Source organism: Lepisma saccharinum, chromosome 3 (genome assembly GCF_977018435.1).
Source record: "Lepisma saccharinum chromosome 3, izLepSacc3.1, whole genome shotgun sequence".
Classification (NCBI taxonomy): domain Eukaryota; kingdom Metazoa; phylum Arthropoda; class Insecta; order Zygentoma; family Lepismatidae; genus Lepisma; species Lepisma saccharinum.
Window position 1 is genome coordinate 99,168,956 of NC_139231.1, and position 16,526 is coordinate 99,185,481.

The following is a 16,526-nucleotide window of genomic DNA, read 5'->3' on the forward strand; positions in this document are numbered from 1 at the left end:
TTTCTGTATTCAGAACACAAATGTTACGTTTATATATCGTCGTACAGGAATAGTAAAAGTCATTATAAATTCAATTTAAGAACAAAGTGTTATTTTCATCCCTGTGCAGTATCGAATTTCCAAGTTGAGAGTATTGGAATTGTCACATTCTGAGAATATACGAGGAGAGTTTGTAGGCATTAAGTGCTGCACTTCAACTTATAACTACCGCAGAGCCAATGAATCAAAAATGTACAGCCCCCGGGGCGGAGTTGTTAGCACATCGCGCTACGACGCCAGTGGCCCGGGTTCGAATCCCGGCCTGGGCATGGGTGTTTGTGAGTGTCCATTCATCAATTTCATCATATCATCACTCATCCCCATTTTCGCAAATTAGCAAAAAGTGGCACAAAAGGCGAAGTAAAATAAAGCAAATCAATCGGAAACAAAAACTTCAATCATTTATAAAACATTCATCCATCACTCTTGAGAGGACGTTAGGACATGGTTGTACCTGCACTTTACTCAGTCTCTGAGTATCAAATATTCATGTATAGTCACCGGCACTAAAATGGGACACCTAGATCCAGAAATACTTGCTTCCCTGCAATGTGCTATGTGTGTTTCCTAATTCTACGGGGATAGAAGAACTTCCTATTGAAAAGTTGTAATTATAGTCGGTTCGTCGCCGTAGAGTTAGGCAACACGCATAACGCATTGCAGAGAAGTGAGTATTTCAGGATCTATGTGTCCCATTTTTATTGCCGGTGACTGTACATTGAAACACCTTTAATATGCAAAAAAAAAAAAAAAATTAATTGACATCGAGATATATTATTGTTGAGTATATTTTCTGCCGCAGGACCCGGGGGGGGGGGGGACAGGTTGACTTAGCGGAGAACCTGAAATGTTCGATTGCAACTTCTTTCACCCGCACCTACGCCCGACTGTTGTTGCTTTGCTTTTCATTTGAGGCAGCAGAAACGGCAAACATCCTTCTACTATGCGAGAGATTTAAATTTTACATAAGATGTTTCTTCCCAATTCATTTACAAGACTACGAACTTCAAATACCAGCTGAAATGTGTCACTTCCGTGGTCGAACGCTTTCAATGGACAACTGAAATCCCGCCATTGTAAGTTCTGGGTTCAAGTTCAGGCCTTGGCATGGGTCTTCCTTTGCATGTGCCCCTTCATTGATTTCACATAATCACACGAAGCAACGCAGATTTCGTCCATGTACGCAATAGATCTAGATCTGTCTTTTATAATTGAGAAGCGGGTTAACGGTACATAGCAGTTTACAGCTGAATTAATACATCAATGTAGGCTATATGTAGAATAAATGTATCATTTTATATGTTGTGAATCTAGCCAGTTTGTATAAAATGTATTGTTTATGTTACTAACATTACCTTTACACTTTTAACTGCACCAGTGTAGTATTCTCCATGTTATCTGGTTTACCTCCAGTAAACCAACTTTGTAGATATATCGCCGGAAAATTCGAAGTTGTTGAACTTCTGTTAATGCTTTATTTCTAGATAATAAATATACAAAATAAATACCGGGTCAAATTCTTGGAATACGCCACTGAATTTGACTTCAGTCAAATGTTTCGTCCGGTGTGCGGCTGCCCATAAAAGTCCCATGTTAAACGTTCCCCGAGTCGGTTTGCAACAAAAATGACTCATCGCGTCGCGTCCTGTCGGATCCGGTGTGCGGCTGGCCTTACTTCAATAGCTTTCTAAAAGCTGAGCAATTTGTATACAACTTTTCAGCTAATTTGGATGAGAATTATCCGAACGAAGCTACTAAGGTATTTCTGAGAACCAACAGACAAATCAAATAAAAATTCCTTCAAAGGGTTGCATAGTACCGTATCGTATCCAAGGTATTGAATAGAAATGACATAAAACTTGTTCGATCCCAAACGCAGCATGGGAGTTGCGTTATGGTACACATCACAGGAATGGCCTATTTCCTCTCTGTGGTGCCGAAAGATTTCAATGTGCAATGATTATTTTTAAATAACGTTGCATAATAACTTATTTGCGCAAATAACAAATACGGTTCGTTGAGATTAAGAGAGATTTCTATTAATTTTCATAATTACCAAGGAATGTACATAAGATTCAATGTAAACATGTAAAAACACTTCCAATATGCAATGAAATGAAACCTAATAACATGTGCAAAAAATCATGGATATTCATGCTGACGCTAAGATTTAATGAGCATTATTCACCATAGCATAAACCAATCGTTCAGAAAACTAGATGTTGTCTGTGCTGTAAAGAAGATCTGTACATTAAGCAGCTCCATAATTCAAACTTGATCTCTCACTGAAAGGGTAAGCATGTGTAATATGGCATCCCATGGATAGAAAGTAAAAATTCGTTCGGTCCAAATCTTTGACATAACTGAAGTAGGCTACAGGGATAAATAACTATATCATAAATTCAGCCTATATTCTGAGCTTTTATCAGACACTGATTAGAAAAACTTAAAGATGTGATTTAAATTAGCTCAATATGCTACTTAAAATTTTAATTACATAATAGACTCAACTGTGTTAGTATCCGTACTGCAACCAGACCTAAGTTATTGTTACATGTAACAAGACTTCGAACCAAATTTGTAAAATTAGCCACAATTTGGAAACTGAGTAAACGTTATAATGCATTAGCAGTGGCGGCGATTGGGTTCCAAAACCGTGAGGGGGGGGGGGCGCAAGATGCCAAAACTGGGGGGGGGGGTCAAATACAGTATATTTCCCTTTGTAGATAAGGTTTAGCATAGTGCGGGGACAAAAGTGGAGAAAAGTGAGGGGGAACTGCCCCCCTCGCCCCCCTAATCGCCGCCGCTGTGCATTAGTAATTCATAAGCAGAACTAGATTTAAATGGCACGGCATTATATGCATTGAAGAGACATATACGGTGAAGGAAAAAGTGAGAAGTTTGTGTAGCGTTCCACAATACACACATATAAATTGCGTAGAGCCTATGTCTGAGTGTGTGTGTAAAAGTTCTGTAATGTAGAAAATTGTATCAATATAAGCCAGAATACAACAATGTTCTGTGGTATCCTTTAAGTAATAACTAATTCTACTGGAAGATTTTTTGAGGTGCTCACAAATTCCAAACAAATGATTTTAGTAGAATACTTGCATGTACCATATGAACTGGGAGTTATTGCCTGGGATGTGCTTCTAGCGATAAGTAATTTCTTAAAGGGGGCTCTTCAATGGGCATTTGAGGAACTTCCTGCAGAAGATAGACAATGACTTCTCCGCATCTGGCCAGATTGTCGACTTCTCCATTGTTACTTCTATTCAAGAAATGAAGACCACACTTCCATTCAATGAAGACCACACTTCCATTCAATGAAGACCACACTTCCATTCAATGAAAACTCAATAATTAAAAAAAATGCAATACAAACCGATTGTTACTAGAATCCAAGGGGAGCATAGTGTGCGTCATCACGTGGATGTATGTCGGGACATTTCCTATTTGTTCTTATCTTCATTAAGACGATAACAAATCTAATCAAACTTATTTTTAAAAAAGGTGTCAATTCCATATGTCAGGTACAAGAATAGTTACAGTACTAGTTCAGTAATTCAAAGTTCCTAGGTTCGAAATCCCACCAAGAGAAAGAGAGAGATGTAAAAACCAGGCACTTGTAAAATATTTCAAATGAAATGACACGAAAGTCAGTTCCAGACATATCAAGATTTTTTTCTTTTGTTGGGCCAGAGTGGCGAGTGGCAGAAGTTTCGAGGGTAAACGCAGATTTGCGGATTTGTTTGAGCTTCAAAGTAAGTTCCTTACAAATAAGAAAATGTGGTTTGGCGCTTTCTCGCCCCGGTGTCTTCAATTTATTTTCCATCTTTTCAAGAAAGTAACTTAAAGTGACATTTCTTTAAGTTCATGAACTGAAGGTCTAAGGTGACTTTTGCGATGTCTTATTGTGGCCAGACATCATTCCCACCTGCCCAACAGACCGAAATGGACTCTGAAATTGCTGCCCCGAGGCTAATGAAGGCAATTCGCGTGTTCTTTTACGAGCTCACCTGGCTGCAGAAATCCTTCCGCCAGATATGAGAATTGAGATTTGAGTTGGTCCGCTTAGTTGGATCAATCACAATTGGATTAATGCTTGGTTTCGGAACTCATCAACCTAACTTTCCTCCTGGGAACTCTGAACCTATTGCACTGCCTACGAGCTAAACTATAGGATCAAGCGATTGGTCCACAGGCGTCAGCTTAGGCGTTGTCCCTTGCATGTTTCCAAATAGGAACTGAAGAAACACGCGTCAACAGATGCATTGCATGTTACTGTAGGTAACGAAATGTTGCAACTATTACCGAACGTCATGGATTTTGTATATGTTTTCTCTGGAAACAAACGGCTGAATTAGCATGTATGGAGAATGGGAATACACTAGCTAAAAACAGAACAAAATAATATGTGTCAAAAGAACAAAGTTAAACTTCATGTTATATTTTAAAATTTTTACTCATTATTGAATTTACACAATCCGTACATTACGTCTCTATAGCAACTTAAGTCAACATTATTCTTGTGCTGATTTTCCCATAGAGGAAGAAGGATTATGCTTAAAAGACACAAACACATTATCACGAAAATGAATTTTAAAGTATTCGTTCAACAAGCGGGCAAGAAGAGTAAATTTCCCACACATCGATATTAGTAATCTTATTTCCTCCCCAAACGCTACGCCTCTCGGCATAATTTCCGATTCGTGACTTCAAAAACAGGATGGTTTTGTCGAAATTTCTACATTATTGTTATAACAGAAACAGGGTTCTAAGGTATTTGAGTTTTTAACTGCACTTTATGCACACATAGGCTAAGTGGGGCTAGACCTACAATTTAATGTGGGATGCGAACCACACCACTATGAGCCTTTACTGGGTATCGAACTCGTATCCCATTGATTACAAGGGACGACGTTACCACGACGCCATCGAGGAGGCCTCTTTCAAGGTTACTAACACATTACTTTGTCAACGTAGCCATCAAGTTAAGACGCTATTTTTAAACTTACCAAATGCTACAAGCTTTGGTGTGGCAGTAGTTCATGTTACCACAACTTGTAGAGTAGTAGATGCATTTGAGGAACTTCTCTGGCTACTAACCGAAGCCATGAAAGGCTGGCCTTCATAATCAGAACAAATGTTATTTTGTTGATTCTTACTTTAGTTCAGTCTAGGAGGAATGAATTGACTGTGCGAGTAACTCTGTTCCTCCAGGAATATACTAACTTGTGGTACATTAGTGTTTAGACATTTAGTAAAACCCGCTGGAGGCACATAGTGGTTCGGATTCCACTTTAAACTGTAGGTCGAGTCCTGATTAGCCTTACTGTGCATAAAGTGGACTTTAAACATCAATTCAACAACAACAACAACAAAGTAAAATGCTCCACGCCAAGAAGGCGTATAGGGGGTGTGAGTTTAGGGCCCCGCACTTTCTTGTTCACGGCCGAAGGTGGGGGTGATGTGATCAGCACCACGTCCCTGGCCACCTTTACCCCCCAGAGTTTCCTCCAGATACCCACTTTATAAGACTCTAGGTGGGCCCCGGAGCCGCTTGAACAGGTGGAAAAAATCCCGGTTCTCGCCCGTCGGGGATCGAACCCGGGTCTCTCGCAACAAAAACATTTAGTAAAAACTCGATAGTGTTGTCATGTGCGCTGTCTTGATTCACCTTCATTGTAATTTTCTACTGAAGTTCTATGTTATGCACATGCTAAAGCATTATCATGTAAAACTAAAAGAAAGGTAGAATTATCCCCCCCTTACATTGCGTCGTGCAATGGAGGTAGGACCCAACATACTCTCGGTCTCGGTCACACTGTAGGGGATGTTATGAGCACCACCCTCTGATTGCCTTTACCCCTCAAGGTTGCCCCAAGGACAACTTGATAAAACTTTTTGAATAATTTTAAAACATACGTTCCCCTTTGAATTTGAATTTGATTATAAAAATTTGGGTGCGTTATCACTTAGGTTACTTTGCACTCGTCACATGATACGGGGTCCAGTCCCTTACCGTTAGAAATAATAACTCGAACGTTGCATAAGTAAAATCTTAAAATAGTCTGTCTTCCGTTAAAAGCTGAGGCTGTAAAGTGGCACTCAGCACACGTAAGGACAAAAAACAGGGCAACACACAGAATTATACTGGCCATAGGGCCAGTCGCCAGAGCCTCGTTCGTCTGCAAATGCAGTCTAGGGTGAACTACGTGGAAGTGAGGTTGACAATTGGGTGTACTACATGGAAGTTCACCCATGACACCCCATGTTCCCCTTTCATTAATACTAATTGCTCTGTGTTCTTGCGAATAAATATTTAAATTTTGATGAATCTGGAATTTTAATTGTTAGGTGAGATCTCGATCTTGAATTTAACATTCTTGTGTTCAATTTATTTCAGGGGAGTCTACTTCCGTCAAGAGAGGCAGAAACAATGAAGGTAAATCTTTTTCCAAGCATTCATTAGCGTTAACATTAGAAGTGCATGTTAAATTATAATTTGTACTTTTATATTTTCAAAACAACAATTGAAATCACCCACTCCAGCACTTTGACTGTAATAAATCGAGGAAATTATTGTTCTATTTGGTAATGCATGGCAAGCAAAATCCTGGATATTTCCTGCACTTACTGGATTTTAAGTGCAAGACAAATAACTTTCTGAAATTTGTGCGTCTTAATACTTACGATAATAATTGATTATGTGACCTTTAAAATAAAAATGGAAATATAAAGGAAAGATGCCCAAGAGATATACCGAAAGCATATTTCCAGGAAATCGCAATATGTAGATGCGAATGGGTTATTTTGAGGCCAGTATTTTCATTTTATCCTAAAGCAAATACGTGGTTAACGAGGGAGATATTGTATCTCGCATTACATTAGTATTTGCTAAATTCTAAAATTTACGCTCTTGCTTTAATAGTTCCTGATATATATTTCGTATGTATACTATAGTGCCTTTCACGGTCAAATTGTCTGCGGAGCGGAGCAGGCCCATCTGGGAGCGAGAGTTCGTATGCCGGCAAACTTGATGCAACATCCACGTAACTGGAATAGCTAGCTTTGTAATCAAATAAGCTCGTACAATTAGATGGACAGTTACTATTAGAATAAACACGTACGGTGTTACAAGAGGCGTTAGAAATGTTCTCCTCCTGCATTCACACATTTACGGTATCTTTTAAGCAATTTTTCACTAACACGTATCAGTTCCTCTTCCGAAATTGCTTCTATTTCTCTCCAAATATTTTCTTTCAATTCTTCTAATGTATGGTTTCATGGTTAAAAGCTGGGTAGCTCGCCACGCAGACGACTTAAAAATGTATGTTTCTTGTGCAAGGAGTGTGTTCCAATAATGCTTCAACGTCGTCGACTTTCTCCTCAGTTAACAAACGTCGTTTTATCCTTTGCTTCTTATCAAGAACAAAACCTGTTTCCCTAAATTAGTCCACAAGTTTTCGAACACTGTTCCTGTGTGGGACAGCAACATCTTGGAATTCTGCTGCAAAACGCCTTATAACTTCCTTCCCTATAATAATTGGTAATGACTTAAGAGTTGTACATAACGTAACGAACTGCAAGGTTCGTGAGATCTTACCAAGAATCTTAACCATTATGCTTGGTTGATGTAACTTCGTCATTCATTCATCCTCACTGGTGAGCACTCGCCCTGGGCAGATAACTTGATGGTAATGGGCGAGAGGTTACTCTTACACATGAAATGGCACAACACTAAGAATTTGGGTTTATATCTTCTAGTTTAGATCAACATGGTTAGAGAAGGATATTACTTGTCTATTCGATGATGAAGAGTTCCTCGGAGAAGACTCTTAGAATTGCGCTATGCAGGCTCGCTCAAGTTCCCCGATGTTTCTCGTTCCTCGATCCAAAGCAAAAGACCCCAAGTCGCCCGTTACACTAACTTATCCTTTCTTCCACCACCTGGTTATTGCTCCCTAATAGCCTTTGATCAGCAACTTACTTTCAATCAACCAGGAGGATTGATTTAATACTGGCCTAGCATTCTTTGAATGCTTGAGAGATTAACGGCGGACGAAAGAGGTTATTGCTTTTGGCTTGCTACTTTTCTCTAATCAGGGGAACCTGTTACGATAACAATTCGTTGTTTTAAATTGTACGTATAGCGTGGCATTATTAGACTGCAGAAAAGAACCAGTAATATGTAAACTAAAACAAAACAATCTAAAACACTTGCTAACACCATAACACTTCACAAACACGTGCAAACTGAACGCCAGATACTGAAGCACTGATGCGTCCAGTGGGAAAGTCAGCGTACAGCTGTGAATCTAAATGTCGGGAGACACGGTCCCACCTGCCCCACCTGCCCGGCGAGCTGGCCGGGGCTTCGCGGACGACTCGACCGTGAAAGGCGCTGTCTATATAGATATATTATATTTGTATGTGTAGTATATGTGTATATATAGTATATGTAGTATATATATGTGTGTGTGTGTGTGTGTGTGTGTGTGTTACATGAGATCCATTATTATTATTATTCACATCCAGATGCGTTTAAACACTATTTGGTAGATCTAACAGGCCAACAAATTTTGTCTTTATAGTTGTAGAAACTTTAGGAATACAAATAGAGACAGAAGTGGACTAACGGACGGACACTTTTTCAGCTTGTGAAAACCAACTTACGGCATAAATTAAAAATGCCACGTAAACCGGCCGAATTCTGCCCTGCGTTTAAAAAAAAGATTACTCTCATTCGTAGCAGTAGCAAACATTATTGTTCGTAGTCTAACCTAGGAAACAAAATTAAAGAGCGCTTCTTTCCCGTGACCCTTTTACCATTAAAGTACAGCATGTAAAAACATTTCCAATGGAGAAACAAAGAACCACCGTCACTAAGGTGGATACAGGATAATTTGCTCAGATAATCCCATTCGAATGCTCTTAATGAGAATTTCATCTCCAGTCGCAGCTCTCTTGTTTTTGCAGCAAATCCCGCCTGGTTGTCTTGTCATCGAGAGGCCATTGCAAGTGAAAGTGCTGCCATCTTGTCTCCAAATTGCTTTCAACCGTTTGAGTCAGATAATGGCCGAAGAATAGCTTTCGCATTTGATTACTCTGGATTCATCAAGTGGGTTGCCATGGACTCTCGGTTGAAGACTTCATAAAACAGCCTCCGTATAACTTCTCCTGCATTTCGTAACTTTATTGCAAGATGGCGGAGGCGGGGAATGTCATTCTTAGAGGCAACAAGGGGCTTGGGGATACGTGGCTCCTCTCTGGAGTGAGTAAACACATCTAAAAATACTGTATCGATCTCCATACTTGGGCACATTATAGATTACATGCATAGTCGTGGATTATTGCTTCTGATCTTAACCATCAGACAGAACCGGAGCAGGTGAGAGGGCAAAGGATGTGAAAGAGGGGCAAGGAAATGGAATGGGGAGGTTTGCGTACTTTCCATGAATATAACATCTCAATATCTATCCCTTACAGGAACTTCCCGATGGTAACGTCGTCGATACCCAGTGAAGGCACAGTGATTCGGATTCCACTTTAAACTGTAGATCTTGTTCGGTTAGTATACATTGGACTTAACACTGAAAGATTCCATGCCCCGCAGAACGAGTGAAAGGGATAGTAAGGATAGCCAGTAGGAGGGTTTGAAGGAGAGACATACAATGGCGTGTACCAAGTACAGAAATTAAATTCATATGAATCCCTATAATAGAAAGAAGGTACTACATTCGTCATGTAACTCTAAGGAACAAACTATTGATATTTCGTACTCTAAGAGAGCTTACAGACCAAAGCGACACGTGCAACATGCAAACAAAACCATTTGTATATCTACTAGCTGATTGCCCGGGTATTTATTTATCCCAATCTTCTATTAGACAGGACAATAATTAATTCTAACTATAGTGTAAAATGAACTTGGAGTTAAACGGCATTGGGAGTGTCACTATTCATCTTAGTGACCCCGAAAACTATGGATTCCACACTAATATCGGTAGTTTTTTATTATTTTTACATGTCACCCCTTCCAACCCCAACCCCTTGGGGTGCAGGGTGTCTTGGAGTTGAACGGGATAGGGAGTGTCACTATTCATATTACCGACCCGGAAAACTATGAATTCGACACTAACATCGGTCCTTTTCGATTATGTTTACATGTCACCCACTTTTCACCCCACCCCTAGGGGTGCCAGGGGTATCTTGGAGTTGAACGGCATTGGGAGTGTCACTCTTCATCTCAGCGACCCCGAAAACTATGATTATCCACACTAATATCGGTTGTTTTACATCTCAACCCCTACCCAATCCCAACTCCCAGGGATGGCAGATGTTCCTTGGAGTTGAAAGACATTGGGAGTGTCACTATTCATCTTAGCGACCCCAAACACTATGGATTCCACTCTAATATAGGTCGTTTTAGAGTATTTTTACATGTCTCCCCCTTTCACCCTCACCCCTATGGGTGCCTGGGGTGTCTTGGAGTTGAACGGGATTAGGAGTGTTACTATTCATCTTAGTGACCCCGAAAACTATGGATTCCACACCAAGGGCGCCAACTTTCCAAAATTTCTGTGGGTGCATATCAATGGCGGTTAGATCTGTAATTATCAAGTATTGTATACTTTAAACAACTTACATGCACAATGATTGCAAGAGGCAATGATATTATCAACACGTTACTAAAAGAAAATACCACATTCATACAAATTAAAATGAAAAAATCTTCATAAATGCAAATAATTTTAAATGTATTCCAGAAAGAACTATGCAAGGATTTTGTTGTGAACAGAAACTATAAAATGACTAACTTTATGTACCAAATAATAATAATAATAATCATGACATGTTAACTTTCAATATAAAACACACGTCATTTGCACTTATGAATTTGTTTGCAATTTTGGTAATGTCAATATACTTCCATTGTTATTGTGGAGACTGCCTTTGACTTGGCCAGAGACAGGCAAAGAAGGGGGGAATGTGTTGCTTGGTTACCTTTGCACAAACACATTTAAAACAATTATGTTTTAGAGGTTAGAAATTTTAACATCCATCTCAATGTTTTAATTGATTATTTTTTTTGATAATGGCAAGTGAGAAATATTTATTTTATTTTGTTTTTATCAAACTAAAACTCTTGCGGGTGCGGCGCACCCACAAAATTATTTATGTGGGTGCTCGAGCCCCGGAGCACCCACGTAGTCGGCGCGCATGTTCCACACTAATGTCGGTCGTTTTCGATTATCTTTACATGCCATCCCCTTCCCACCCCACCCCTAGATGTACCAGAGGTGTCTTGAAGTTGAACAGCATTGGTAGTGTCAGTATTCATCTTAACGAACCCGAAAACTATGGATTCCACACTAATATCGGTCGTTTTCGATTATTTTTACTTGTCACTCCTTCCCACCCCCACCCCTAGGGGTGCCATGGGTGTCTTGGAGTTGAACGGCATTGGGAGTGTCACTATTCATCTTAGAGACCCAAAAAACTATGGATTCCACACTAATGTCGGTCGTTTTCGATTATTTTTACATGTCATCTTCCCACCCCCACCCCCAGGGGTGCCAGGTGTGTCTTACCCCAACAGTATTTCTTTTCATATTACAAGTGATACGCGTACCTAGTTTTTAGTCTTTACCCATACTTGATTTTATGAGCCGCGGTGGTCTAGTCGGCAGGGCGCCTGACTGTCACGCGGGACACCCGGGTTCGATTAGCGTGGTAGGAGATCTAAGGTCGGAATTTTTCCGGCCTTGCCCCCGCATAAAGCGGCTCCGGAGCTCACCCAGTCTCAAATTAATGGGTACCTGGGGGCAACCCTGGAGGATAAAGGCGGCCGGATCGAGAATATGTGGGACCTTATCCTCACATCCCCTCAATGTGCCTTCACGGCACGGTACTATATTCAGGGGTAACTTTACCTATCTTTACCATAGTTGATTTGAATCGCAGTAATTTCCGTTAATTACCATAAGGCATCGATAATTACAATTAAGAATACCATAGACTGTTGCAGGAACACAATAAGTTCAAACTGAAGCAGTGCTTTGAGGGGGAAACCTTTCTTTCCCTTTTGGAAAGAACCCGAGGTCGCTCAGGGTTGGAAGTGGATTTCAGGTTTCTGACAGATCTGACATGATTAAATTGAATTGCATATATATCGTTGGCTGTTCATCGGATAAGAAACGCAAGCTCTGAAGGTTGTCAGCTGCTTCAGCCTAGCAAGAAACTATACATAACTCTGTGGAGAAAATGCGACATGCGACAGTGTCAGCTGCGAGACATCACAATCACATCATCCCGGTGTGCCTGATTTCGAATGGCGAACGTGTCTGTTGTTTACCCGTCGTGGTCTTCCACCGGTAGCAGAAGTCACGTATAGCATCATCCATTGATTCTCGTCGCTTCCCTCTCATCTATCAATTCTCTATTCAGAGAATGGAGAGAGAAATGCAAGAATTGATTGTACCATGTGATATTCTCTTCGCCCTTCCTATGAAACTTTTGGACGTAATGCATTGCCTTAAAAACATACATTACTGATGAGTAAATCTTGATTGACTGATTGAATTACTTAGGTAGCTTTTCTGCCACTGCTTGGGCTAATCGCGAAGTCGAGAATAAAGAATGATGCAATTCATGAACGGACAATCACAAATACACATGGACAGGACCAGTCCCACAGAGAATTATACTGGCTGTGAGTCGAGACGCCAGTGTTGTTTCAAATGCACTTTATGCATAGAAACGCTAGTCGGGACTGGACCTACAGTTTAAAGTGAGATCCGAACCACTGTGCCATGTCTCTCCACCGGGTATCGATCCCTGGACCCCTTCATTACAAGGCGACGACGTTACCACTATGCCATCGGGTAGGCACTACAACATCTGTAGTAGGATATGTCGGTTCGTACAGGCAGAGGCTATACCGAGAGTATGTTGTAAAAGAAAAAGCAGGGCAGTATTTCAAGGGGCAATAAGAGGAGAGATTCTACATTTAGTTGCTACTTTTTGGCACTTGATGCGGGAACTCTCTGTGTAATTTATAAGATATATGAACGCTTTGAGAATAGTTGCTGGAATTTCCCTTCAGCTGAAAATTATTGAAATACCACACTGAGAAACGGCAATCAACAGACCGAAAAATCAGTGTTCAAATTAACGTGGGGGATCTCCGGCTAAACAAATTTATTTTAATCCCTGTTTTTTATTCCCCTCAAAGAAAATAGATTGAAACATATAATGTACCATTTCTTTACTATGTAAAAAATACAAGTCAAAACTAATTCGTGTCCGTTAATGGTCCAGTTATCAATGATTACCCTGCCGAGAAGTATGCAGCCTTGTGGATTAAAGAAGGACACCATTCTGAAACGTACTAACCTTACCAAGTCGAGACAACAGCAGGCTGTTTTCCATTTAAGTTTTCATGGCATATTGCTGATATTTTGCATGTATTAAAGTGTTCAGGTCGGTTAGTCGGATGTTAATTTGGCAATATAAATTTGGGCAAGTATTCAGTATTATTAAATCGATATCTCTTTTTATGAATGAGTTTGGGTTGTCTTAGAATGTAAATATCAAAAAAAGGTAAAGTGTTCCCCTGTGCTTATCACCACGCCATGAAGGCGTATAGGGGGTGTGGGAGTAACGCCCCACACTTTCTTGATCCGGTCGTGAGTGGGGGTGATGTGATCAGCATCACGCCCCTGACCGCCTTTACCCCCCAGAGTTTCCCCCAGGTACCCATGTTATTCGACACTGGGTGGGCACCGGGGCCGCTTCCAACGTTAGAAATATACTGTTTCTAAATTACGTGTAAATCTTCTAATATATAAAAATGGATGTATGTGTGTATGTATGTATGTTTGTTCCCGCATAACTCCCGAACGCCTGGAGCAATTTCAACCAAACGTATCTCTTGCAATCTGGAAAGAAATACTGTGGGGGTAAGACACATCTGGCACCCGTAAGGGTTGGGGTGGGCAGGGGGTGACATGTAAAAATAATCGAAAACGAGCGATATTAGTGTGGAATCCATACTGACACACCCAATGCCGTTCAATTTATTTATTCTTGCTCCTGCAGGTGAAACTAAAAATGTTGTTTATAATCAAGTTTTGAGTTAAATTAATAATTTTACTTTATAATTTGTATACTGTACTTTGTAAATAAAATTAGTTTCATTTCACACTATAGTTGGAATTCATTATTTTCCTGTCTAATAGAAGATTGGGATAAATAAATACCTGGGCAACGCCGGGCAATCAGCTAGTGTTATAAGAACAAAACGTAATGACCCAGATTAGAACCAATGCTCTTAGAACCGCAAGGCAATAATTTAGTTTGCTAACTAGTAATATATACAAATTTGCATATCCAAAAAAAAACCGAAATGAAATCATAAATACGCCACTGAGTTGGTTTCTCCCCCAAGCCAAAAAGCTCAATTCGCACAGTGCTAAAAATAGAATAAAACCCCACACCCTCTGCAAAATAAAACCATAAACACATTGGATGGAGCCTGCCTGAAGAGTAGGCACATGTCTGGCTTTCCAAGCTTCCTATGTAATGGCAAACAAATATGAAAACAGGACACGGCGTGGCGAAATGACAAATACGTAAAAGACGCCAAAGCAGCGGGGTTTGCCCCAAGGGACGAGGATCGGACGGGGGAACATCCATCAGGTCTGGTAAAAGTTCGGATCGAACAGAAGGTCGTGGTTATACTAATACAAACCCAGATTGGTGATTTTTACAAGAGAGGGAAAATGCGTGTTTTATGAAGCAAAGCATCCATTAACAAATTACATATGGGCGAGGCATTATCTGAGCCTGGATTTGCCTCTTCATTTGATGCGGATTTTACATTCATTATTAACCAGTTCTTATCCCTACAAATACACAGGAGTTGTACGAGAATTTTGATATCAGGAAGCAAATTTTAGTCCAAAGGTTGTTTTAGAATAGAGTACCCTCAAAACTGCGTAGTAGGCTATATATTGTGTTGCAGTTATTTTAAGGTCGCATAACCGCACTGTCCCGGGAATCTCAGAGAACGAAAACAAATCATCTGCGCAAATAGTGACTCCAGAGGGTCCGACCAATGAACGCGTGACAGGGGAAGTGAGTGCTCGGAGGGGAAAACGCAGCCGCAGCTACCAGCTGTTTGCAGTAGTGAGCACTGCTCTGCTCCGCCAACTCGCATTCTCCTCTTCCCTACCGTTATGCGCGTCGCTGCTCCATAGATTCCCGACACAGTTCTGGGTGAGAATAAAATTCAGCATGCCCCTCCCCACCTGCTCAATATATCAAAATAACACCAATTTTATATCAAATACACGCGTCTCTCTACAACAGAACTCTTCTCTCCAATGCTCACTTGTTAATACAGAACTGTTAAGACAAAAAAGTTCGAAGTATTTTTGACCCTGTCTATCTTTCTCTCTTGTAACATTAATATTTGCTTTGCTATGCAGCATATTGTAATTAAATTATTACCTTTAATACACCAGTGTTTTGTCTAGAACAATATTATGAAAAGTAAGCATGTAACATTATAACCCAGAAGAACATGATTATATAAGTACAACACAATAAAAATGATCACTTGAAGACTCGTAGCATTCACGTGATGCCTCTCAGGGTATTGGGTAATATCTCTCTTCGTTCGTTGTTCAAACCAAATCAAAATCAAGTTTTCACTAAGAAAACAAATTATATTTTACTTCTTAGCAAAATAAAAATGCTTATGTGCGAAGTTCCATAGAGATTTCAAAGAAAGAACACCATATTACAATCCACATTTATCACGCTTTTCAAACTCAAAGCCCGAAACTCCAAAGTCAAGACAAAACTCAATCGTAATTCCTATGGCAGCAGCACTTACAATATATGAACATAAAGGTCAGTCACTATCCTGACATTAACAGTGATAGGTTTAAATATTAAATATCATAAGAATTACAAATTGAATAAAAGAGATTAAGATTAATAACAATAAACATTTGTGGAATAGGAAATTAAAATAACAACAATTAATATCAATGCACGTGTCAACTTGTTAATACAGAACTGTCAAGCGACAAAAAAGCTCCAAGTATTTTTGACCTTGTCTATCTTTCTCTATTGTAACTTTAATATTTGCTTTACTATGCAGCATATTGTAATTAAATTATTGCCTTTAATACACCAATATTTTGTCTATAAGAATATTATGAAAAGTAAGCATGAAAAATTATAACCCGTGGCGAAGCAATTTTTTTCGGATATAAACGTTTATAATCATTTTTCAAAAAGCCGAACACGTTTCAGATTTTGTCAGTTCTGATTACTTAATAGAGTTTCATATAATAAGCAGTGGCGATTAGGGGGCGGGTGGAAGTTGCCCTCCTCTTCTTGCCAAATTTGCCACCGCACCATGCTAAACCTTGTCTACTAAAGGAAAGTAAACCGTCCTTGAACCCCCC

General features: G+C 39.9%; 1 protein-coding gene across 1 annotated transcript in view; it reads left to right on the forward strand.

Annotated features, from left to right (window-relative positions):
• The window catches only part of LOC145985904 (uncharacterized), a 204,820-nt gene that overhangs the window by 41,248 nt on the left and 147,046 nt on the right, over window positions 1–16,526 (forward strand). Inside the window, exon 2 of the mRNA XM_083120042.1 lies at window positions 6,449–6,487. Coding sequence (XP_082976168.1) covers window positions 6,482–6,487 — 6 coding nt within the window. The 5' untranslated portion in view covers window positions 6,449–6,481. The remainder of the gene's footprint in view (window positions 1–6,448; window positions 6,488–16,526) is intronic.